The sequence below is a fragment of the Fonsecaea monophora genome (genome assembly GCF_001642475.1).
Source record: "Fonsecaea monophora strain CBS 269.37 chromosome Unknown Scaff28, whole genome shotgun sequence".
Classification (NCBI taxonomy): Eukaryota; Fungi; Ascomycota; class Eurotiomycetes; order Chaetothyriales; family Herpotrichiellaceae; genus Fonsecaea; species Fonsecaea monophora.
In genome coordinates this window covers 260660-285429 of record NW_019173959.1, presented here as the reverse complement: position 1 = coordinate 285429, position 24770 = coordinate 260660, and the positions used below count along the sequence as shown (strand labels likewise).

At 52.8% G+C, this 24770-nt stretch overlaps 9 protein-coding genes across 9 annotated transcripts; 5 read left to right on the top strand and 4 right to left on the bottom strand.

The window, feature by feature from the left end:
• Positions 1–226: 226 nt before the first annotated feature.
• AYO21_04845 (hypothetical protein) lies at positions 227–2042 on the top strand (the record flags this gene model as incomplete). The annotated part of the gene is made up of 5 exons (XM_022654816.1): positions 227–372; positions 470–546; positions 596–775; positions 829–1090; positions 1139–2042. 5 exons carry the CDS (start codon positions 227–229, stop codon positions 2040–2042), a joined length of 1569 nt encoding a protein of 522 aa, XP_022512955.1.
• Positions 2043–2831: 789 nt separating this feature from the next.
• Positions 2832–6140, top strand: AYO21_04844 (hypothetical protein; the record flags this gene model as incomplete). Its single annotated transcript, XM_022654815.1, has 6 exons — positions 2832–2910; positions 2955–4001; positions 4056–4258; positions 4379–4575; positions 4631–4935; positions 4993–6140. The coding sequence occupies 6 exons, from the start codon at positions 2832–2834 to the stop codon at positions 6138–6140; spliced, it is 2979 nt and encodes a 992-aa protein (XP_022512954.1).
• Positions 6141–6674: 534 nt separating this feature from the next.
• On the top strand, positions 6675–7790 carry AYO21_04843 (hypothetical protein; the record flags this gene model as incomplete). Its single annotated transcript, XM_022654814.1, has 1 exon — positions 6675–7790. The coding sequence occupies one exon, from the start codon at positions 6675–6677 to the stop codon at positions 7788–7790; it is 1116 nt and encodes a 371-aa protein (XP_022512953.1).
• An 899-nt stretch (positions 7791–8689) lies between these two features.
• AYO21_04842 (hypothetical protein) lies at positions 8690–9792 on the top strand (the record flags this gene model as incomplete). Its single annotated transcript, XM_022654813.1, has 3 exons — positions 8690–8890; positions 8995–9272; positions 9429–9792. The coding sequence occupies 3 exons, from the start codon at positions 8690–8692 to the stop codon at positions 9790–9792; spliced, it is 843 nt and encodes a 280-aa protein (XP_022512952.1).
• A 453-nt stretch (positions 9793–10245) lies between these two features.
• Positions 10246–12150, bottom strand: AYO21_04841 (hypothetical protein; the record flags this gene model as incomplete). Its single annotated transcript, XM_022654812.1, has 3 exons — positions 10246–10501; positions 10608–12070; positions 12127–12150. 3 exons carry the CDS (start codon positions 12148–12150, stop codon positions 10246–10248), a joined length of 1743 nt encoding a protein of 580 aa, XP_022512951.1.
• A 290-nt stretch (positions 12151–12440) lies between these two features.
• On the bottom strand, positions 12441–13463 carry AYO21_04840 (hypothetical protein; the record flags this gene model as incomplete). Its single annotated transcript, XM_022654811.1, has 2 exons — positions 12441–12607; positions 12740–13463. The coding sequence occupies 2 exons, from the start codon at positions 13461–13463 to the stop codon at positions 12441–12443; spliced, it is 891 nt and encodes a 296-aa protein (XP_022512950.1).
• A 1616-nt stretch (positions 13464–15079) lies between these two features.
• On the bottom strand, positions 15080–16866 carry AYO21_04839 (hypothetical protein; the record flags this gene model as incomplete). The annotated part of the gene is made up of 2 exons (XM_022654810.1): positions 15080–16532; positions 16601–16866. The coding sequence occupies 2 exons, from the start codon at positions 16864–16866 to the stop codon at positions 15080–15082; spliced, it is 1719 nt and encodes a 572-aa protein (XP_022512949.1).
• Positions 16867–20900: 4034 nt separating this feature from the next.
• AYO21_04838 (hypothetical protein) lies at positions 20901–21542 on the top strand (the record flags this gene model as incomplete). The annotated part of the gene is made up of 1 exon (XM_022654809.1): positions 20901–21542. The coding sequence occupies one exon, from the start codon at positions 20901–20903 to the stop codon at positions 21540–21542; it is 642 nt and encodes a 213-aa protein (XP_022512948.1).
• A 280-nt stretch (positions 21543–21822) lies between these two features.
• AYO21_04837 (hypothetical protein) lies at positions 21823–23902 on the bottom strand (the record flags this gene model as incomplete). Its single annotated transcript, XM_022654808.1, has 6 exons — positions 21823–22004; positions 22054–22590; positions 22639–22898; positions 22957–23391; positions 23440–23784; positions 23850–23902. 6 exons carry the CDS (start codon positions 23900–23902, stop codon positions 21823–21825), a joined length of 1812 nt encoding a protein of 603 aa, XP_022512947.1.
• Between the last annotated feature and the right edge of the window lie 868 nt (positions 23903–24770).

Here is a 24770-nt window from a genome sequence, read left to right as displayed (position 1 = left end):
GGAGACAAGTCCGCGGGGAAAATGAGAACACAAGGCTGAGTTCAACAAATGTCTGTAGTCTATTTGCTTCGGCAGATAGTGAACTCACAGCATTATCTACCCTACATAAGATCCTTGAGGCTCCCCATGTCTTCATGCACAGGACAGTCCCACTTTCTCACATTCCCAAGCAAAGGCTTTTCTTCTTGAGCTCCCTGTCCCCGATCTGAAGAGTAACTAAGCCAGCATGTCGAAAGCAGTTGCTGGTCATGACATCTCTGCTAAAGATGTCGCGAATGTGTCTGAGATCACCCACCTGATCCAGCAAGACAAGATACCATGGTACAGGAAGAAGAATCTTCGTCGTCTTTATCTGTTTCTCGTGCCTGCTGCGTAAGTACTGTCCCCTTGGAGTTCATAACCAAATACCTTCCTTTGTCCTAGAAGTTGTTTCCTGGATCGAAATGATGCTAATGCTGGTATCATCAAGGCTTGGAATTGAAGCCACAAGTGGCTTCGACGGCAGCGTCCTCAACGGGCTCCAGGCTGTCCAGCCCTGGGAAGAGTGTAGGTTGCGCAACTCGCGACGCAATTCAAACCTAACTCACTGTCCCAGACTTTGGCAACCCAAATGGAGCGTTACTTGGTGTGATTACCGCCGCCTTTTCCATTGGTGCTGTGGTTGCGGTGCCACTCGTCCCCTACGTCAACGATCGCTTTGGCCGCAAACCTTGCATTGTGTTCGGAAGTGTGATTATCGTGATCGGTGCAGTCTTACAGGCGGCGGCAGTTGACAGTAAGTGGTGTAAGAGTTGCTTCTGTCAGTCGTCCGCTGACATGCTCAAACAGTTGCCATGTTTCTGGTGGCCAGAATCATCCTTGGAATGGGAATCGTATACGGAATTAGTGGAGCATCCCAGCTCATCGCCGAGTTGACATATCCCAAAGAACGGTCTGTGATCACGGGTCTTTTCAACGAAAGCTGGTATGCTGGAGCGATCCTGGCTGCAGGTATCACTCTGGGTACTTTCTCCTGGGACAGCAACTGGAGCTGGCGTTTGCCGTCGCTGCTGCAGCTCTTGCCCTCGTCGTTACAACTCATGTTTATCTGGTGGGTAGCTCTCCCTCTTTAGTTGTGCAGACAAGTTGACGTTTCCAGGTTCGTGCCGGAATCCCCGCGTTTCTTGATTTCAAAGGACCGCCACGAAGAAGCTCTGGAGATCCTGATCAAGTATCATGCGGAAGGCGATCGATCAAGTCCATTGGTGGCAGCAGAGTTCCAGCAGATCCGCGAAACTATCCGCTTGGAGATCGAGAACACCAAGAGGCCGTGGAAAGAGCTTGTGACATCCGGCGTCAATCGACGGCGAGTGTTCATTGCAGCTTGCGTCGGCTTATTCTCGCAGTGGTCAGGCAACGGTCTCGTCAGCTACTACCTGAGTAAAGTCCTGGCCACTGTCGGAATCACCAAAAAGAGAACGCAGAATGAGATCAATCTCGGCCTTTCCTGCTGGAACTTGGTGACCGGGGTATCGGGAGCTCTGCTAGCCCATTTCCTCCCCCGGAGGCGTCAGTATTTGATCTCGTACTGTGGCATGACGCTACTCTTTGCTTGCTGGACTGCGGCTTCGGCCGTGTATGCAAAAGACCACTCAAACAACTCGGCTGCCATCGCTGTCGTTGCACTGATCTTCATCTATTACGGCTTCTACAACCTCATGATGCCACTCACCTACATCTTCATCTGCGAAATCTTCCCCTTCATCCATCGGAGCAAGGGCGTCGCCATCACGCAGTTCTTCTCTCGTGGCGGCAGCTCCTTCAACCAATTTGTCAACCCAATTGGACTTCAGGATATCACATGGAAATATTACATCGTATATGTGGTGTGGCTCGCTGTGGAAACAAGCGTGATTTTCTTCGTCTATCCTGAAACACGTGGGCCGTCACTCGAAGAAGTGGCCGTGATCATGGAAGGTGACAAGGCCAAAGTCGAAGTCATCGAGGTCGGTGCGTCGACAGGAAAGGGAGGAGTGGGTGTGCACGAAGTCGAGAAAGCCTGAGCATTGTCTCACAGTCAAGTCGCGGACTGATCAGCCTCGAAAAGCGCATTTCAGGATGGCGTCCCGTATCGTATTTCAAAGCTGGTGTATCAGTCAATCAGAAAATGAGACAAATGCCAGGCTGATACGCACGAACTGTTAGAGTAGTGGATCCAGTCATTGCCATGTGTTACATGATCAGCAACGGCACGTCTTACCTAGGCTGCGCCAGCTTGCAATAATGAAAGTTGATTGCTTGATAATGTGATCACAGTGGAGGCTGTACAAGCTCTGAAGCCGCCCTTATTCCTCGCCAAGAGCGTTAGGGTTTCAAGCCCGTGCAGAAGGACACCTAGACCAATGGAGGGTGGGAAGTCAGCACCGTCCCGAGGTTGGTGCCTAATGGATCCCCCTGATTGACTGATCATCGGTAACACCAATGACGTTGGTGTGCTAGGCGTCATGTCCCCTTTGCAAGACATAGCCCAGGCACAACCGGGAGTAACAAGTACTCGTTGTTGTACGTGCGGGGGCATTGAAGATCTTGTTCGACTTCAGGCCACCAACTCACCCTGCCATGGCATTGATAACTACTGTACGAGGGTACTTTGTACTCGTCAGTACAAGAGTGCGAGGCATTCGGGACACTCGTCTCTTCAACCCTAGATAGGTCGGCTGTACTACAGCTGATGCCTTGACTCCCTTTTATCGCAGCTCGCAATGCTCGATTCGCCATCGATATCCTGACACACTACGCGTCCACGTTGACAAGTGACTCTCGATTGCCTACCTGAGCTCCTCCTTCGAGCAATGTCCGCAAGGGTGCATGTGAGACGGCTGATTGTCTGCGTCGACGCTGAAGAATACAACAGGGAAGATGGAACTTCAGGTGTGGGAAGCTATGCATGTCCTCGCCAATACCAATTAACACAGTCCAAGGAAACGAAAGCTCTAGCAATATTTTCCGCATTCAACGCATCATCCCTGAAGGCTGCTCTGTCGATACGCAGGGTCGAACGATCGAGCAGAGTGTCCGCTACTATCGCGCCGCCTCGGACGGGCCAAGTTTGATAGAGAGGTTGAAGACCCGTGTGGCAACACCGTTCTACGAGGACCAGATCAAATCCATTGCTCGCGAAGTATGCGAGACCCTTGATGAACCTCAGGATGAGCTCTTCCTCTACGGCTTCGGCCGAGGCGCTTTCGTCGTTCGTGCGGTGGCCGGACTGCTGGACACCATGTATTTACCTAAAAGCACGTCGTTGAGATACTTCGATACACTCTATCAGACTACACTGGACATCTACCGGGCGCGCAAGGAGGATGATAACAGAAACGGCCCAAAGATGATCGAGTTTCTACGGTCGCACACAACCCGGCCACCAGTCATACAATTCGTTGGGGTCATGGACACTGTGAAATACACTGCCGAAGGCCACATGCATGACATCGCGTTTGTCCCATCCATCAAGAACCTGAGACATGCCTTGGCTCTGAATGAGACACGCTCTCAACTAAGTCCGGAAATTTTCGATCCACCATCTGCTCCGGACATGACGGGGAGAAGCTTCGTTCAAGCATGGTTCATGGGCTCGCACCAGGACCTTGGAGGAGGCGCCCGTGAGGATGGTTTGTCCTTATACCCTCTACAATGGCTGCTCATCGAAAGTATGCGAGCCGGACTCGTTCTTCAACCCAAGCAAGAGGACTCGGTGCCTGCCGGGAAGGAAAACCCCCTCTCCCTAGCGTTCCCACAATATGCGGGCGAGGTGCCGAAGCTCGATGGGAGTGAAAAGATCGAATGGCAGATCTACCACTCGAACGGCATACAAGTCAGCCTCTACGATCTGCAGTCTCTGCACGGAAGTGCTGCCGATGACAACCAAACCCACAATTTACAGATCAATTGTTCAAGTTCACTGTATAACAGCTCACGCAAAGCTTTCAATTCCAAGGGATTCATTGGATGGTGCGATGGTGGTAAGGGACAAGATCCATAATTTCGACACACGCGTAATTCTGATCAGAGTCTAGGAAGTTACGGCACGATAATTCATCCTTCAGTATTCTGCGTCCTGGACAGGTATCCGCGATTCTACGAACAGGCCCGATTCAAGTCCATGAAGAAGGATTTGGCCGATTATCGAGACCGCTACTTGAAGGAGGGAGAGGTAATCCCTCCGTGGCTCGAAGGTTTACAACTGCAAGCAAGTGGCGTAAAAGCATTCCGAATACTGGTTTGTGGAAAGACGGGTGTAGGCAAGTCGACATTGATAAACAAGATTTTTGGAGTTGAAATGGTTGTCTCACCTCATTCATCGTATTCGAGAACACCTCAGACTGACATTGCTATCTAGACTGAGGAGTCAGACAGCTACAAGCAAGGCAATCACGACATCAACGAAGCCTTTGAATCTCCCAATAACCCTGGCTTGATCATTCACGACTCCAGAGGCTGGCAAGCAGGAAGTGACAAGGAACTTGAGTTGATTGCCAAATTTCTCCGCCATCGGGCATTTCAGAAAGATCCGGCTGAGGCTTTACATGTGATTTGGTGCGTTTCTCTGGCATTAGGTGGAAAACCATCGACTTGCTCACAGGATGCACAGGTTCTGCGTGGATTCGGACGTCAGTCGTATCGAGGAGGCCGACAAGCGAACCTTTCAAACCATTGCCCAGTTCTCCAATCACGTACCGGTATTTGTGATTGGGACCAAAAAGGACAAATTGCTTGCCCTCCACAGGTGGCCTCTACTGGATAAGTACATGGAACAGACTGGCAACTACCCCGAGGCACAGCGACTGGCAAATGAAGAAGCGGATAGTTTGGCAGAGGAACAGTTCGAGGCGCTTCGCCGGGAGCTGTCACAGATCAAGCATTACAAGGCAGATGGATACTGCTGTCTCTCCAAGGGTCGGTACTCTGTTAACTCCACAGACGAGACCTGAATTACTGACTGGGGAGCATTAGATGACGATCAGGCAGTCAAGAGACTTTTGACACAGACCCTAGATCTCATTCAAGATGAAAAGGTCCGAATCTTCGCGGTTGCGGCACAAGTCGTGGATGTCGAACAAAAGATTGACTCCGCAATCACAGAATGCATGCGTTTGGGCCTCCACGCAGTCCGCACTGCCATGGTCCCGCTACCGCTTTCGGGCGCGATAGGGACACCAACTGTTGCTCGAATCCTCTGTCAGCACGTCCTCCAATGTTTTGGATTCCCCAAAGCGTTACCAGAAGAAGTTGAAGAAATCATGACTCGAGTGGTCCTTGGCCATCTCAAGAAGTTTATGACCGTGACAATAGCGGAGTTTGTCGGGGTCGGAGTGGTAACTACAGGTGTTATTTTCGGTACCATGGGGGCGGGAGGGGCACTCGCGTTGTCATTATGCATTCTAGCCGCTCCTCCCACGGCGAGGATGTTGTTCAAATGTGCCTGTGACATGATTCTCATTCTTGAGCGAGCTTTCCGGTACCAGGGGAAGTACGTTTCCACGAAGCAGATCGAGGATGCAGCCGTCTACTATACAACAGCCATGACAAAGACCTTTGCCGGGAAAGAGCTCCTGTTACAGAAACATGTTCACGATGAAGTCGATCGGTTAATACCTCTGACCAAGATCTCGACGGGGTTAAAGTTCAGCAAACTTCGCCCGGGCCTGGAAGACATCATCTACAAAAACCGGTTCCAAAAATCTGGGCCAGCGAAAGAAGACGACCAACACGAAGCTCAGGAGCTTAGTGGTCAAGGGATTGCCGAGCTTGATTCAACAACAACCCCGAGCGAACTACCAGGGGGCAGGAATCTGCCTGTGGAGCTTCCAGCAGAGGTGAATATTGCACCGCAAATCCAGGAGAAAGAGGCGGTGCCATCTGGAATGACATCAACTACTAGCAACACTACGACTACTGACGATCTCCTCAGTCTGGAGGAGAAGACAACCATGTCACAAACCCTGAGTGACCACTCTCTACAGTCATCGCGTCAGTCGACGTTGGTTCTACCGCCAGAGATCTCGGTGGACAAGAGACAAACTGGAGGTGCGTTCTCACGGAGTACACGAAAGTGGTCAGCCAAGCTGGGATTGAGGAAGTCAAAGACCACGCAAGGCTAGACAGTGATATGAAGGGTTATAGATGTGCACCGACTAATGACCAAAATGATACCCCCGGGCTAAGATAAGGGGACGGAAGGTTTTTTCCTAAAGAGGCAATTTGGCGGAGGTTCCCATCAGCTTCGTACGACGTCGTACCTCGTACGATCTTTGGGTCTTGGCACCAGCTCGCGCAAGTTTTCCTCTTTTTCGCCTTCGCCCGGAAATCCCTCTTTCGGTGATGGCCGGGCTGTGCGATCTACGATCATCTTATCTCACTTGTCCCATCATCAACGTCAAATCAAAAGGAGATGTATGGTCGCCAAGTAAGTCGAGATAGGTGCCTTCCGAGAAGATGTTCTTCTGCCTTGTACGAGGCCGTAGCAGCAGGTAAGCGGTATGTTCATCTAGCTAACGCGATGCCTCCCCGATGCGAGTATATATATATCTCCCACCCTTCAGTTCACCTTGAATTTGTATCGCAATCCCTCAGAACTTTCACATTCAGACTCCACAGTTCAACAAATTCTTCTCCAAGTACGACACGCAGACACCATGCCAGGAATCACGGTTTCGCCCATCACCCCAACTCGACCTGAATTCGGGGCACTTGTCAACGACGTAGACTTGAGAAACCTCTCAGACGCAGACTTCGAGGCGCTTCGCAACGCCCTCTACACCTACAATGTCATCTGCGTCAAGTCCCAAGCGGGTCTCACCCCCAAGGACCAGGCGGAACTGACCCGCCGCTTCGATCCGGAGGCCATGTCATACGGCCACGGCAAGACGATTGACGCCAAACGGTCCATCCTCCACCCCGACCTCAAGACCGTGCCTCATCAGCCCGAGGTGCAGGTCATCGGCAATGGCTTTGTCCCCGAGTACGAAGGGCTCAAGGACATTACGTTGAAGCACCCCCATCATCGCACGTTCCACACGACAGTCATCCCAGAAGAGCAAGATCTGGATTTCACCCGTTTCTACCGCTGGCACATCGACGCCGCGCTATATGGGGGTCTTCAACCACCGCTCGTCACGTCTCTACTTGCGGTCAAGGTTCCCACGGGACGGACGCAGACCGTTCTCTACGACGACGGCAGCAATGACACCCTACAGGTTCCGCTAGGCACCACGGCCTTTGTGTCGGGGTACACCATGTTTGAAAACCTCAGCGCCGAGCAAAAGGAGTTCGTGCTCACTTCCAAGGTCGAGTACGCACCACACCCCTACGTCTGGATCTCGACGGCCAAATCGCGCCCAGACGGGCTGGGCATGGTCTCTGAAGGTAAGGAGGTACCGGTTGACGAACTACCGCCGATCGAAAATGCCTCGGACGTCCAGATCCAGCCCATGGCCTGGCAAAACCCCGTCACGGGCCGGTTCGCGCTGCAGATCCACCCGTCGGTCGTACGCAAGATCCACCTGCGCGACGGCAGCGTCATCGATGACCTGGCCCGGGTGCGGGAGATTGTGCACGATCTGCAGCGTCCGGGGATCGCGCCGGAGCGCGTGTACGCGCACGACTGGCAGGAAGGCGACTTTGTGCTCTTCAACAACCACGGGGTTCTGCACAGCGTCGTGGGCGCTTTCGACAAGGACGAAGTCAGGTTGTTTCGCCAGTGCAATCTGGCCGCGAGTCGTCCGCCCATTGGGCCGGAAGTGGCGGCGTAGTCGTTGTCGCTAGGGGAATACTGTATGATCAGGCACAGAAAAGGGTACAAGGTTGTCGGTTAGGACAAGAAGTTGGTTTACGAATTTGGAAATGGATTTAGCGTAGCTAGAAATTGAATTGCTGCTTTCATCCGGAGACTATCGTCAACATCCTTCCCGTAAGGTCCTTTGCTTCCCACCCACACTTCTCTGCTCACTCTAGTCAATTGAGGCTACCACATGTTGATTCTTCCAGGGCTATCATCCCATCCCCGATCTCCCCGAGACCAATGCCATCACAATACCGAGTACACAGCCTTCTCCTAGCGATCTGACACGACACCACTCCACCGCTCTTGATTGACTCCCCCACCAAGGCGATTGATATTCTCCGCTCCATTACCTCGCTATTAATCAAGGCTGTCAGCACCGTTCGTCTTCTGTCTCGTCGGGGAATCCGCATACTTGGAACGTAGGCCATGTTTTTAACGGCTTTAATCCATCTCACACGAACCACCCCCACAAACCTTGGCTACCACGAATAAGGCCCACTGGATGTTTATGCGGGGAGAAAGATTCCCAGCTGGACGCCTTAGGGCCTGTCTATGCCTCCACCACGCGGCCGGCTCGGGTATCTGACGGACATGCATGTATAACCCTCGAGTGTTAGTGACGTCGAGTACCAACACTCAAGAACAGAGGGAGAGGGCCTGAGGTGCAGCACCAATGCTCTTTCTATATGTGGGTGTCCATCCTCTCATCTACCCAGGCGAACCCTTGATAACAGTGGTATCGAACACAGGAATACTCGGAGCATTAGCACTGACCTGCCATCCAGCATTCAATAACAACGGTGAAGACGTTGCAGAAACCCCAACCAGCAGCTTAAACACACATACTACATACCTTTTGCACGCAGAATGGCACAGTCCAGCACTTCTCCCTACCAGCTATACTACAACCCCTTCTCCATCTGCTCGCTAATGGTCCTCTACACATTGCGTCTCAAGGGCCCGCCCAGATCACCCGCGGACGCCGTCGAGCCCGAACAATGCTTCATTGACATCTACACGGGCGAGCAGATGTCCGAGGCGTATCTGGAGAAGCATCCGAAAGGCACGGTATGTCGGTGCCAGCCAGGAGTGTTATGTCCGTCTTAAGAGCTTCACATAGCTCTTGTGTGTATTTCACTCTTTTCTTCTGACCTTGTCAAATGACTACTCAGGTCCCTGCCCTCCTCGCACCGTCCCTCGGCGTAAAACTGATCGACAGCGCGGATATCACACGGTACCTATGCGACCGGTACCCGAGCCTCCTCCCATCCGCGCACAAGCAGACGATTGAATCCCTCCTCGAGCAACTCCACAACATCTCCTACGTGACCATCTCGTTCAAGCCCGAGGATCGCCGGACCGAGGGGGTCATGGAGGCCGTCGAGGAGATCATGGCCCGGCCTGAGACGTCGCCGAGGTATCGTGAGATGCTGCAGCGTAAACTGGACAAGTGAGTTCTTTTCTCTCCCCACCTGTATTTCCACATTTTCCTTAGCCCTTCTCACCCATTTCTCCCCTTTTCAATTTTCAAGCTGCTTTGGATTGTGTTGAACACAAAAACACCCCCCCGCTGACGGACCGACCGCGAAACTTTCGATCTCCCCAGCCACCGGACCAAACTCCAACAGTTCGCCTCCAAGAACCAGTCAGTCGCCACCGTCGAGGCAGAGTCGCGCGCCTACCTCTCGAAAATCAGCCAGCTGCTCTCCAAGCGAGGGCGTGAGCAGAAGTGGCTATTTGGCGATGAGGTTGGTCCCACGGCACTGGACGCGCACACGATCGTCTTCGTCGCGCGACTCCTGGACGCCGAGCGCGCGCATCTGATCCCGGATGACGTGCTTGGGTATGCCGGGCCGAAGTTGCGGGAGGGGGAGTGGGTGGGTGTCACGGGGGGAAATCCGACGCTGCATACCCTATGGGAGAAGCAGCAGCAGCAGCAGCAGCAGAAACAGCAGCGTGTAGGGCGTTGAGAACTGCTGCTAGACACCGTCTTACCGGGACAGGTCAGGTCGGCTTGGGTCAGGTCAGTGCGTCAAGTGCGTCAAGTGTCATATAGCCACAAAGAAGGACATTCGCTCAGAGAGTCTAACAAGGGTTACCTACCTGCCTACCCGGGCATCCGGATGACATGAATATAGTACTTATCAACCCCAAACACCTTCGGCAGAAACCAAAGGAGCCTACTAAAAGTGAAAATACAAGTAGTCGGTCCAACAGACAAGTGTTTGCCCCCTCTATACATGCATACCATTTTTGCTGAACCAATGGGTTCTGTTCCGAAGAGAAGAGACCCATTAATATACACATTTTTCGTAGACCGAAACATATGTATATATGATGGCGACTTCGCCTCCCGACTCCAGACAGCAAGAACAAAAAAATACGACACACCACATCTCTACAACCTTGAATCGACAGCCCCCTTAAATAGGAGACAACGCACATGCGTAGCGCAACAGCTCCTCGCACGCGTCGCGTAGATCGCCAAGAGCCTTCCGCCCCGTCTGCCGGATCAACTCGTCCAAGAGGGCAAAGGAGTGGTTCACCAGGGCCAGGTCGTGGTGTACGCCCGGGTGGCCCGGCTCGAACATGATGTTGGCGGTCAGGCAGATTGAGCCCGAGACGTAGGTGCAGGCGGTCATCCTGAAGGAGCCGACGAATGAAATATTATCAATCAGCCTGTGATCTTGTCCTAAATTGGGAGGAAGGGGAAGGGGTGATTTGATGCAAGGAAGAATTTCAATTTTCAGGGAAATGGGAAAGGGAGAGAGGTTCTTTTGCTAACCAGATAAACGCCTGGTCTCGGGGTTCCACGCCCCAGACGAGCCGCATGTACCCTCGCGTCTCGGCGATGAGCTTCTCCCAGTCCTGCAGGGACGGAGTCGGTAGAGGGACTGGAACTGGCACTGGCGCTTGGACAGGGACGATAGAGACAGAGACGGGGACAGGGCCCTTCAAAGTCGTCACTGTTCTGCCAAAGGTCCGGAGATTCTGGACCCAGCGCGACGCCATGGCATCCGCGCGGTATACCTGCGTCCGGCAGGCGAGGTGGGCCGAGTAGAGGACCGCGAAGCTCCTGCTCAGGTTCTGCTGGCCGGCTTGGAGGATGGCGCCGGGCCGAAACGGTGGCGGGATGCTGGAGAGCCATGCGTCCAGCATGTGGTTCAGCCGTGCCACGTCGTCGTCGGGCGCGGAGTCAACCAATGTCCCAATGCCTGCGCGGGTCGCAACCATAAAGTCGTAGACTTCACTCTGGATCTGGGCGAGTTGGACACGGCAGCGGAGGAAGTTGAATGGGACGGTACCGTCGGCGTTGGAAGTTATGGCAACTGTTCCAGCACCGTCTTCGGGCTCTGCCGACGGGTATTCGATTTCAATATCGGCCTCGCGCTGTACAGGGGGCTGACCTGCACGTAAGCTGATATCTCTGTCGAGGATGTATGCGATCCAGAAGACTCTGTCCCGTTCCAAGACCTGGGAATGGTCGAGGGTGTGCTTCTGGGTGCTTCTCCGGGTATGCAGGCCCAATTCGTGCGCCAGACGTAGAGCAACGGCGATCAGCATCGTCGCGGGCTTGACATCTTGTGTGCCCTGGAAAAGCATGACCATCCCCAGCAGGATCTGGACGTTGAGAAGATCTGCGTCGCCCATGATCACCTCGGAGAGCACTGTCTGGGCGTTATGCAGGTAGTCCGCCGCGCTTCTCTCGCCTGGTATCGCGGGTATTTGACGGTGAGCTAGCGCGAGGACCACGTTGATGGCCGCCCACGTCGTCCGCTCTCTCCGATCAGGATATATGTACCAGTCGTTGATGGATTGCAGGAGTCGGCCGGGGTGGAACAGCGGAAGAACGGCGTTCAGCGTCGTGAGGTACGCTTCCGTCGCAGACAGAACGTCCTGACGCGGCGGAAGTTCCATGCGCGCATTGGGAAGAGGTTCTTTCTGTACCAAGGGGACGTTGTCTTCAGGGATGCTGGGAGAGACAGCTTGAATCTCTGAGTCTGTCTCCCATCTCGGCATAAGACTCTGAAGCTCTTCGATCCTCCTCAGAGCTTGGTCCAGACTCGATTCGAGACCCTCTACCTGCTTCCGCAGGACTGCAATATCTTCACTCGACTCGCGACGTCTGGTCTGCGCTTTACGGCTCGCAGCCCCGAAACCACAGACCGAGTCATGCAGAATGCAATTGGTGCATCGGGGCTTTTGTGCGTCGCATTTGATTCTCCTGCGGTAGCAAAAGTCGCACGCCTTGTCCGGATGCGTCAGTCTGTGGTAACAATCGAAACAAGTCTAAGGAGACGCACCTTGCGAAGTTTGTGTTGCAGCATACTGAGCAACTCGGTAAAAGGGAAGGTGAAGAAGGTACACAGAGTGAGTACCTGGTATTTAGCAGCCAAGGAGCCTCATGTTCCGCGGAACCAACGCTGACAAATGAGAACAAGTCAAGGTTTTGCACTAGGCTGCTTTGGGCTTCTCGATCTGACGACCGCAATGTGACTGATCGGAATGCAGTCTTTAAAAGAATACAGGCGTAGTCGAGCCTGGCACTGGGTGTATACACTATCTCAAAATATGTATGTATATCAGCTGAGGTCGCCAACAAACACCATAATCCCAATTACATGTCGACACCATTCAAATACACCCTCAGCAGAGACGACGTCCGGATCTCCTCCGCCCGAGCCTTGAGTTCCTCCACATCCCAATTCGCCCAGACAAACTTGTTCCGCAGAAACGCCGCTTCCTCCGACACAAGCCACACGACAAAGTGTGCCGGTAAATCCACTGTCGGCCAAGGTGTGTTAGCCAAGTATCATGATTTTCTAGAAGCAACAACAGCAAATCACATCCACCACTAGCCGTGATGTATAGCATATGGCATAAAAAGGAAATGCAAGGTAATACGTAAGTACATACCTGAGTCCGGGCCCGTTGGCATATTGGGGTTGATCTCCGTGCTGATGATGCCCGGGTGGATGCCCACGACATGAATGTTCGGGTGCTCGGAGGCGTAATACTCCATCATCTTCAGTGTCGCTGCTTTTGAGGCCGCGTAGCTCCACACCCCCGGCACTTCTGGCAGAGGAGCCCAGTGACCGATGCCACTTCCCACGTTAATGAGCTTTGCGCCGGGCGCTGCTAGCGGAGTAAACACCTGCAGGGCATTGTACGAGCCCATAAAGTTGATCTCGAAACATCGCCGGACCTCTGATTCTGGATAGTCGACCACCCCGGCTTCATGGGGGAGGGTCCCGGCGTTGTTGAGGAATATGTCAATCTTGTTGCTGCCGTCGCCGCCACCGATTTTCGCCACAATGGCGTCCAGAGCGGCCTCGAGGGATTCACGATTCGTGACATCGCCCGACTGCAGAACCACAAGAGTCGAGGGGTTGGCTTCGGTGATAGCTGTCGCAGCCGTCTGGAGACGATCGACCCTACGCCCTATGATGGAGACGGATCTGGCGCCCGCGGTAGCAAAGGCAATGGCGGTAGCCTTCCCAATGCCAGTTCCTCCACCTGTGATGACGACGTTCTTCCCAGCAGCCGACACCTCTGGCCTCGTAGGCGAGATGGCCGGGTAAGGCCTATTGTGCCATGTTTTGGTGAATGTGACGAAACTTGCAAACGGCAGGGGCGCCATAGTGAGTGCTTGTATTTGCAACAGGAATTGTGAAGAGAGTAGAATGTCTGGATAGATGGCCCATCCGAATGTCTGTGCCGATTATTAGCTCTTTATATACACATAGGAGACGCTTGGTCTTGCCATCCTATACCTCCCTGATTGCTAAGCTCCTCCTTAACAAATGCTTCCGCGGAAGGGGACCAAGGTAAGCAACCACGCAACAAGGGAGTCACGGTGACATGGACCCACTCCACGGACCGTAATGACCTAGAACTATGGAGTCCGTCATAATTTATTAGCCAGGCCATGCTTGAGAATGGAGAGAAATCGGGGTCCTCTATAGATAGTGAGTGTTGTTGATCGAGAAAGGCAACTGCAGTGGCTAAAGCATATTTGAACATGTGGGTCCCGAGATCTGGAGTACATTAGTTCTCTTCATACACCCAAAGCAGGCCGAATTGGCTCATATAGCCTGGGCAATCGGGCACCTATCCAGAGAATTTTCCTTGAAGAGACCCAGCAGCATCGTCTTGTCCTGTGAGACCAAAATCTCGACATCGGTGACATCCTGGACCAGCGCAAATCAACCACAAGCGATACTCGGTCTGACAATTTGAACAGTAGCTAGGGTTTCAGGCTGAGCACTGAGAATTGATTTCAGCGAGCATGGTCCGTTGTGATGGCACAGGAAAAATATCAGTCCTTGCTCTTCCGAGCCGTGAAGTCTGGGATTACAGGGCAGCGCAGGAAATATCAACCCAGCCGACCTACAGGCAAGGGCCAGATCGTCTTTGACTCTTCCAAGTCATCCCTGTTCAAGACCTCTCAAGTCTCCACCTGACAAAGTCAATATGATGATCAGTCCTCCACATGTAGCGGTGTTGGGACGGTCTGTCATGCAGCGGCCATTGTCCTAATGCTGATCTGTTGTGTCAAGAAATTCGGCTGTATCCCTTAACACCATGTTGTGAAGGGCAATTGATTTGTTGGATAAGAGAGCAAAGTACGACTCAATAGAAGCGGTGGCAGATTTGCGCTGGGCTAGGAGGCCACGAACGATAGTGGTCGTGATGGTTGTGGGGGAGCCACTCACGCCACTAGTGTGAAGTGACGTTGAAAAGCATCCGAAGCCACAACACTTCACCGTACTTGCTAGTGCGGACCACAGCACGCGATGCGCAGATTTCCGGATGAAACGGGACAACATCAACATGCCATATCAGGCAACAGAGCTGTCTGGGATTGGTAAGGATTGGATGACGTTGACTAAGGCACTGCTTTGATCCAAGTTGAGCGCGTACAACAAGGATAAATAAGGCTTTTTGTGGGTATCAATTAAGTTATGTAGCTTTCAACAAGACAGTTCAGCCAAAGACTGCCGGAGTCTGATCGGACGAAAATACAAAAGAGTTTTTATACCCCCTCCCACGGCACTTATTCGGCGTGTTTGTGTGCCTCCCTGTACATCCGTCTCGGCCTTTTACCCTTGCTCTGCCTAGGCCGATTCCAACACGCTCGACCGCACCGATCAAGACCGTTCATAACGCAACCTTCGGCGCAATATCTTTCCCATTCATGATTTGGGCATGATCAAGATTCAAGAATAGTCGGCGGGGACAGTCAACTCGGTGTCATCATTTCGCTTCTGGCTGCACGTGGTTGGCTTTGCCCTTTTTGAGGATGGCATCAATGATATCCTGTGAGCACTTGTTTGACGTATTCACTGACGAACGCTTAGAATTGGGCACTTCGTCGGGTTCATTATGCGACTCGATAAGACTCTCCATCTTAGGCCTCAAGGAGAGGGAGGTTCTCGAAGATGATCTGTCGTCATTTGTAATGAGTTTCTCGGGTTTTGTCTCTGCGCTCTCGATCGAGGCAAGAGACGGCACCAATTCCAGCAGCCTGGACGGCAACATCGATGCGTTTTGAGGTAGCGATTTTGGCGAGGAATTCGGTCCCCAGCTAGGCGAGCTTGAAGTAGGGATCCCTGGCGTAACTGCTCGTGACGGGATTGTCGAGTTGAAGGACGCCGTCGAAGCTCTGCTGAGACTCGGTGTCGTGAATGGACAGTCTCGTTCTTTTGTCAGGAAAGGATGCTCCAGTAGTTGTTTAGCAGTCCATCGTTCTTCAGGCACCCAAGTGATCATTTTCTTGGCGAAGTCAATAAACAACTCTTTCTCTTCCCCTTTCAGCCTGACGATGGAAGATTCAAACGTGTGTTCCTCGACATATTCGGGATATTTGAACTGGCCTTCCGAGTCGAAGTAGGCCGATGCTTTGGCACAACGCTTCAGGAAATCTTTGGGTGGAGGCCCCAACAGGGCCACCATTAAACCCAAGTGCCGCTCGGGATGGTAGTGGCCGGGTTTCGTATCAATCCGATCGAACAGTCCAAAATGCTCAAATAAATCCCACAACATGACTCCCAGATTCCAGATGTCGGCCGGATAGGACCACCCCGCCTGCAAGATGACTTCGGGCGCCATGAAAGCATTGGACTGAATAGGCTTCGTGTTCTTCTCGTCTCCCCACGCCGCCAGACCGATATCAGTGATTTTCGCAGACGCAATGACGGCTTCATTGGGCGGTTCTCCGAAATCACTGCAAGATGTGTAGATGACCCGTCCGTGACTATCAGCCGCCTTCCGGGGTGCTGGATGATCTATTTGATTCTGCACAAAGTGGTCGAGGATGTTGGGGTCCCCCAGACCCATCATGATATTGTCGGCCTTCAGATCGGTGTGGACAACATGGCACTCGGAATGCATGTAGTCGAGACCCTGTAACAGAGCTGGCAGCAAGACGCGAAGTTTCCCACAGCTAAATCGTCGACCGGGAAATTTCTCCATGCACAAATCGATGGGTTCACGGAGGACATCGTACACTATGCACAAATGTTCGCCGTGCTTTCCCCTGAGCTTGAAGGTGTCGAGCATGAATCGGACGTGGCTATACCCAGGATGGTTGGGATTAGCTGAGAACAACTTCTGCGCGATCTCTCGTCGGCCTTTTTGGAAGTCTTCACCGAGGGTGTTGACGTTAATCTTGATGGTGACATATTTGCGGTTGCCGGCATTCACATCACTGTCCAGTAAAGATCCACAGGTTAGACAGCCATGTCACCAAGTTCCTGGCATTAATTAGAAACTTACGCTTGTAGATCCCTGGCGAGCCAGACTGTGGCCGTCATGCCATAACCGAGTTTGACAAGGATTTCATAGCGATGGTTTAACACTTCACCCAGCTTTACGGGGTACCAGTGATCTGGATTGTACTTGGGAAGTGTCTCTTCCTCGATCTGCTTATGGCCGGAGATCGTTTCGCCCTGAGGATGCGGCGAAGTGCCCCGCGAATGCAACAGATTATTCAGCGTCTGTTTGTTATGGCTGTGTGCCCGCTTGAGTAAGTTGGGACGCATTGTGACCGGACGGTAGAGAAGAGCAAGCGGATCAGAAATGGATCAAAGACAAAGATGCTGACACTCCGGTTCCATTGCTTTGTTGCCAGATAACGTGGGTTTCAGCGAGATGAGCCGCACTGGGGTGAGCAGTGGACGTTAAATTTGAGTGAGGCTGGAGCACAGCTGAAACTTGTAGATGTAGCCCGGCAGGGCGGATGAATCGGCTAAGGCGGCGACTTCAAAATCGGACCCCGGATATCCTGGTTCCTGGTTACCTGTCCAAGGTCAGCCCAGGGTTCAGGAATGTACGACCAAGATCGTTCACGTTAGCGGCAGACGGCGGACAGAAAATCGCGATGGCGAAATCTGGGATGGGAGGGAAAAGAGGGTTCTGGAAGCAGCATGCGCCAAATGGTATAAGACAAGAACATGCACGACAGGTTTTGGGCACATGGCCCAGAGTGCATTGTTATTCGCGGCGGAGAAGGAGGAAGCTTGATTTCTCAGGATGAGGGAGATAGAGAATGGGGGAAATCAGGATGATGGTGGGCAGTGAACCGGGCCCGATGAGTGATCGATCCTTTGAGGGTCGACGCGCGCCTCTTACGTGACCCAGCTCTTTTTGATCGCTCTCAGACACCGCAGGGGTAGGAGGACAAGTGCTTGTGCCGCTAGGTACGTATTGCGTGGTGGAAATTGCGTGTGCCGTGCGTCAAAAGTGCCACGCGAAACTCACCGATAGGGTAGAAATTGGTGCTGGTGCTGGGGCTATGATGTCCGCAGGCGCTTGGAGTCGAGGGCGTTTTGTGAGTTGCTGGGCTCCGGCGAATAGAGAAGAATATCCGACTCTGGCGGTCAGAAGTCAGAACAGATGTCTGAGAAGAGGAGGGAAGTAGAGCTGAAGGGCTGAGCTCAAGGTGAAGCTGAAGGTCGAATTTGAAAAAGAGGTTTGTGGGCTGTCAAAAGTGTTTGGCCGCAGATAAACCCATCACACAAGGACCTTTGAGGACTTCCACGGGCCCTAATTAGGTACGAGCTCCTTAGTTAGTTGGAGTTTGGGGCTTGGTTCAGGTAATGGTTCACGGACGACAAACTCCTAGTTGGGCAGCCTAGGTGACTGCGGTTCCCCTAGGCGCTGGATTAGTTAAAGACTGGGTACCCAACAAAAGCTCCAGGCACTCACCAGGTTCGTCCGCAGCCCAAAAGTTTGTCAGCCGGCCGCTAGTCGATCTTCTCACGTGACCCACTGATGGAGGGGGAGATGCCAATTTTATCCCTCATGCCCAAAACAGCCCCTCAGCCTCTTCTCTGTCTCTCACTCTCACCGCGCAAATCGCCCGTTCATTGTTTGACACTCCTTATGGGCACGGTTTCTCCCTTTGCCATCGCCCTCGTATCGACATGCACACTCTCAGCAGTGCTGCGCCCTTCTCCACCCCCATATCATGGGTGCCATCCAGCCAAAAGCTTGTCTAATTCCTGCGCGCCTTGACAACCCGGATCCCTCGAATTACCTTGATCTTTAGAGGATCACCCAAGATCACCCAAGATCTAAGTACATCTTAGTCACTCGCAGATCCTCACACATGAACAGATCCGCATGAACTCCCAAGCACATGGAATATTCTCGGGCATGCAGAAGGATCAGGAAACCCATCTCCTGGCCATCCACAACCTTCCCCAGACGCACGCACATGTCTGGCCCACAAGCCGACAATCTGCCGCCATATTATAGGTTCCCCTGCTGAAGACGGTGCAAAATATCGCGCAATCACTCGTCTATTTCTTCGGTTTCATCCTGGAGTTTCTTCTCTCGACTTTCCAGACCAGAAATGACGCAAATATGCCCTGATACATCCAAGTGCCTCAAAATGTCCATCTCGCCTCATGTGGTGGAAGTCATGGCTCTTGATAAGCGTGCCATCCGCCTGCTGAGAAACTAATATTTGTCACCAGATCAATTATTAGCGGCCAGCCTCGGTCACAACAACTAATCACCAGCATAAAATAACGAACAATTTAGACAATGGCAATTGGCGTGATTGTGCTCGGCTCTTTTCGCAAAAGGTTTGTGTCAACCAAGCAGCACAGGGCTTGTGGTGGGTGAATACGATCGCGCAGGAGAGGCAAAGAGATGGTGTGCGGCAGACAATCGCAGAAGACAGAAAGATCACGGAAGAGTGGGTCATGCTCTGATAAGGAGGTTACAAGTGCATTCTGGGAACGCGTGGAAAGACATGAAGGGGGAGGGGAAGCCGGAGATATGGATATAGGCAAAGTGGCCATACTCTAATGATACTGTACAAGTGCGGATGGGTGACGGAAGGTTGACCAGAATCATGCTGCGTGCGCTGGCGTATGCATGTACAGCTACAAGTAGACAGAAAATCAAGGTCCAAGTAGACTTGTGGCCTCGCATCTCTTCAATTACAAGGACTTATAGAGGAACAGAAGATCGAGGACACCCTTCCTCTTCCCCATCAAGCATACCTCTCTCTTTTCACCCTTCTTCTCATCATCCGGCGGCAATGACTCTCTTTGTATCTGGAATGGACACGATCACAAATAAAAGGAAGCCCGGAACCGGCCTCGCTTAATCTGAATGCCACACTACTCGTAGTACTACCTACACCTTCCTTCGGTCATTGGGCGCCAGGAGACATACAAACGAAGACACCATACTGAGCTTGGGTGCTTCTGGGTTTCTACGACGTTCCTCGTCACAGGCACAAGGATTGCACATGCACACGTGCTCGGTAGGTACACAAGGTACTATGTACAAGGACAGTTGTATGTACATACCTCGTACTAATTGTAGATTAGTGGTTGGCTTCACCCCCACCACACAAGGCCGGTTTTGAGTCCGAGTCCGAGTCCGAGTTTGAGGTTGAGACCGAGACCGAGACTGAGAGTCCTTCGCTTCGTGATTCATCTACCTTTTCTTCGTACCTCGTACTTGTCCTTGTCCTTCTATCGAGTGATTCTCTGCCTTTGCTGTAGCCGTACACTCCGACCATGACGAGCAAGGACACCATGACAACTCAAGCAGTGCGATTTACTCCGTCCGAACTGACCAAACACCAGCATCCTTGCGCTTGTCACAAAATATCAGAGGATCCTAGCCCTATTCGCATGTGAACTTATGTATTTATGTACTTACTAACCCAACCCAACTCAACCCACTACCCATTCAAACCGACCGGCCGACCGACCGGCCCCAACCTCAGCGAGACCGGACAGCAACACCAATACCAACACCCTTTACCCCCATACCCTCCGGCGCGGTCATGGCGCTGCATATGTATATATGTGAGTGAAGTGATACATAATTACGGAGTAAAAAGCGGGTTTCTTCTCTCTCCTCATTTCTTTCTTTCCCTTCCCCTACCCTCAGAATAGGCAGTGGTTGCGAGGAAGGATCGATAAGTTTTAACATCAATCCGTCAATCCGATCCAAAAATCCCTCTCTTCGTGACGAGGTACAAGTACTCGGGTAGTATATATAAGTCGCCCTGTCCACCGAATTCTCCCACCCTAGGTCATCGTGACGGCACAGCTGCTTGTGGTTCTGTCGGCTGTCTCAGTGGTCGGTGATCGCACCTACAGCCTCGCATGAAGGTTACCTATATGAATACGAGAGAGGTTCCTGCTCGTGCGCGTGCCGTACTTGGTCTGAGTTGTTAGCAAGCCGAAGGAGAGCCTTAAAGTCGGTCGCCAGACTAGAAAGCTACAAGGACAGAGAGGACAAGCAGAAGGGGGAGACAGGGTGAGAGAGGACGAGAGAGAGAACCAGGCCTTGGTTGCATCTTGACACAAGCCTTTCCGCAACCAGCGGCAGTCAGCGACAACCAGAACCAGAAGACACACCAAACCCCATCATTCCGCCCAGAAACCGGACCAGCGCTCGACTCAAATCGGCTCTATATACCAATTAGAAGATACGATCCCTCCTCTCCTCTTCAAGGACTACGACCCAGTCGTGCAGTCGCGCACACCATACAGACATACAGACACACACACAGACACGGATAAGAAACGACAAGAAGAAGAAGATGGGCCTCCTCCGCTACCTCGAATACTACCTCGCGCGCCTGTTATACTCACAAAAGGGGCGCGACGCCAAACTGCTGACGCGGGCGGCCATCTTCGCCACCGTCCCCAAAACCGTGCAGGTCACGTCGCCGACGCTGGGCCCGTCGCCGGCGCACCTCTCGGTCGAACACACGCAGTTCGGCACGTCGAGGTTCCCAGACCTGTCGTGGTCCTTGGAGGATGGCGTTGACAGTGTCAAAGAGTGGCTCCTGATCTGCGAGGACCCGGACGCGCCGCTGCCCCTCGTGCCGGTGCATGGGCTGTACTACGCCATCCCCGCGACCAAGACGACCGTCGGGCCCGACGACTTCACGCTGGCCGTCGATTCTTCCAAAACTGCGCCTGCGGACGAACCCGGCGCAAAACACCTCGCCGGCGGGTTCCGGCTGGGCAAGAACCTGCGAGGCACGCTGTACTCGGGCCCGCGCCCGCCCGTCGGCCACGGCGAGCATCGGTACTTCTTCCAGGTGGTCGCCCTCAAGAGCCGCCTAGACACAAAGAAGATGAAGCCTCTGGCCACCAGGGACGACGTGCTCAGAGAGATCCAAGGCAAGATCTGCGCGTGGGGAGAGTGGGTCGGCATCTTTGAGCACAAGTGGTGACAATCACCAGAAAAGGGGAGTCGCAAGAAGGAATGAGAGAGACACGTCAAATTGCAGTTTCTCGTGGTGTTGTTGCTGGGTTCACAAACCGTGCCAGTGTTTTCCGTCGCACAATTACGGTGTTTTAATATTAGAAGAGTCTTTACCTCTCTCCTTGCTTCAATCCCGAAAATTCAAAGCAAAGCCGCATTCGTTTCTGCGACTGTTGCTGCGTTTGTTTCCATCATGAAAATACCCAGCCCCCGAGACATGTTTACTCATACACACTTCCCCCCTCCGTTTATATCGTGGCAATTGGACCATCGGTCCATATCGACGAGAAGACGTCGTCCGTGACAGGCCAGCCAAACTCGGTCAGCATCGGATCGTCCAGGAAGGTCGAGTAATCAGGCTTCGTTATCACCGGTACCGAGCGATCATCCGGAGCAGCCGCGTCGGATTCGTTGGCGGCTTCTGTGCCATCTGTTGTACTTAGCAATGTGACCTTAGGGGCACCCAGAATACTTCTTACCTGTCCGATTATCATTCAAGGGCGGCGGGTAGACACCCATGAAACCCCCAAACTCTTCCCGCCACCAGACAATACCGTCCAAGACGACGCTGCCAGTTAGGCGGCTGCGGATCCGCAGCGCTACCACCTCGGCTCCATTAGGTCTCTTGAACACACGACTACTGTTCCAGAGTTGGGTCAAGGCAACACCGTTGCGAGCTGGCAGGTCATCGTTCTGGACCGACATGCGTTTGTGGAGGCTGATCCCTAGGAAAAGGGCACTTTTGGCCCTCTCGACGTCGATGTATCGATTGAGGGAAGTCTTGAGCAGCCGCAAAAGTACGTGGCTGGTTATCATCAGACTGTAGAAGAAATACAGTCCCGCACCAGATAGGCAAAGCTGTCCAGACCTGTCCAAGTTGTCAAAGGATTCAATCACCTGGCAGCACGACGCGCAAAGATCGTAAAGCGTAGTCGGGTCGTGAGCTGTCGGAGACTTGTACAAGTTGAAAGCTTGGATCGTGAGGGTTGCAATATGAATGTAGAGCTGGTCGAGGTCTGAAAGATAATTAATCTCAGAAAACAGATCTCAAAGGTTGGACTCACCAGAAGAGGATTCCAATGCGACACTGGAAATCTGGGCTTGAAAGAGATTCAGCAGCGTATCCAGCGACCTCTCTTGATCCGGACTCATTTTCCAGAGCCCGTTTTGTGAGACGGCAATGCAGCACCTCGTGACTACATCCTGTAACTTCAATTCAAATTTTAGCTTTGGTGATATTCTCTGAAAGAGTGCTCGTCGCTGTTCGACATCGTGGGGGACATCAAGCATAGGCGTCGGCGCGCTTCCCTTGGAACAACAACCCCTAGTAGGCAAACATTAGTCGGTGCAAAACCTGTGCCAGTGTCAATAAAAAGGCGTACCGCTGATAGACAAGAGTGCAGTATCCCCAAGTCTCGGCGCGAATCTTCAGCTCATCTTCGGTAAGTTTGACCGGGATTTTGCTGAACTCGTGACTTGCGACTGGCACATGTAATCCGATTTGCATGGCCATGTGTAGCACGGCAGCAGAGAGCGGATAAGTCATGTCGTGTCCGTTGCCAGCTTTCGGGAATGGCCAATATAGGATGAGTAGCAACGCTTGCACAACGGGCAGCGTGACGGGCGCATTGAGCGACATCAATGCCATAGCTTTGATCTTGGACGGGAGAACAGAGATCAGTGTCGGGTTTCTCGAATAGGTCCGGCACGCGACACCAACAATCGCCCAGAAAAGCAATGGACAGAGGTTGTAATATCCATTCGGCGTCATGTTGGAATCGAGAACAGGAACCAGGCCGGCGTAGTCTCGAAAATACCTATAAAATGCTTAGAGGATGATCTGAAACCCCGCTCAACACACCTACAGCTGGAACATGGCGTCAATATCTTTGGAGTCCACAGTGTGCCCTTCTAGAGACCGCGGCAAGGTGCCTGTAGGCTGAAAGTCATGAGCGAGACTTTCCGGAGTCTGTAGTGATTCAGCGGCCGCTTGAGAGAAGGATCGAAACGAGACCGGGGCAATGGCTGCGTCTCTAAAGAAAGGGGCGACTGAAGCAAGACGACTTTCAGACTCGGCATTAGCAGTTCGCAAGTCGTTGACAGCGGCCCAAGACGACTGTGGCAGAGACACCGGCGGTTCGGCCTGGTGGCTGGACGATCTCAGGCGCTCTTGGAGCTCATCCGTCCGATGCTCAAGTTCAGACAATCTCCTATGGATACACGCTCGATCAGCACAGGTTTAATGTCAATAGGAGAGGGGGGAAATCGTGCATACTTGCGCTTGTGTTCTCGTCTGAACGGCTCAGAGATGATGCACTGTCTGTTCATCTTCCGGCATCTCGTACAGGGTTGGTCGGGATCGAGGTATGCATCGCAACGGGCCTTTCAAGCGAGACGGCAATGAATTAATCGCAGCGCACACCAATGACACGCATCATAAGCCATACCTTCTGCTGCCGACATTCTGTGCATGCTCTCTTGACCACTTTCCCGTCGGTCCTGTTCGGTGCGTTAGAGGAGGTTCTCATAGGCGAGGGCGCGCGTGCCGGATCGGGCTTACGGGGTAGTGTCAACTTCGTTCATTTTACGCGTCGTCTTCAACACTCAAACATTGAAATTCTCTGTCTGGTCGCCGTGATAAGTAAGATAGATATCACACACAGTACAAGACACGAATGGCGACACCGTGGAGAAGTAAGAAATTGAGACGGAGGACGAGACTTCCGGACGATCGAAGGTTCCCTTGGCCGAGGATGTTTGGAACGGGGGGGGCGCAAGCGGTGCAGGGGGCGCATGAGGCGCGCAAGGGGGAAACAAAGGGCTTTGGGCCAAGTGCCAATAGTGGCTGACGAACAGCTCAAAGGCCGGACCACGCCGGGTAAATGCGCCGAAGCTCCGGGATTGCAGGACACGTGCATCCGCCCCAGTCCGAATAAATATACGGAGAGAGTCCAGGCTGGCCAGGATACGAGGTGCATAATATACAAACCACATATATCCGTCAAGGTAATACAGCCTCGTCGGACTTGCAGGATGCGAGCTGCCACATATCCCAGATGCCGTTCATCGTGCAATCTTCACGTCACAACGTCAATTTCCCATCAAACCTGCACATGGCCTCGACCGAGTCATTCCGAGACCTTAACCGCCCACGTTCGCTCATAGAAACAGTACAGCAAAGTATACAATACATGAT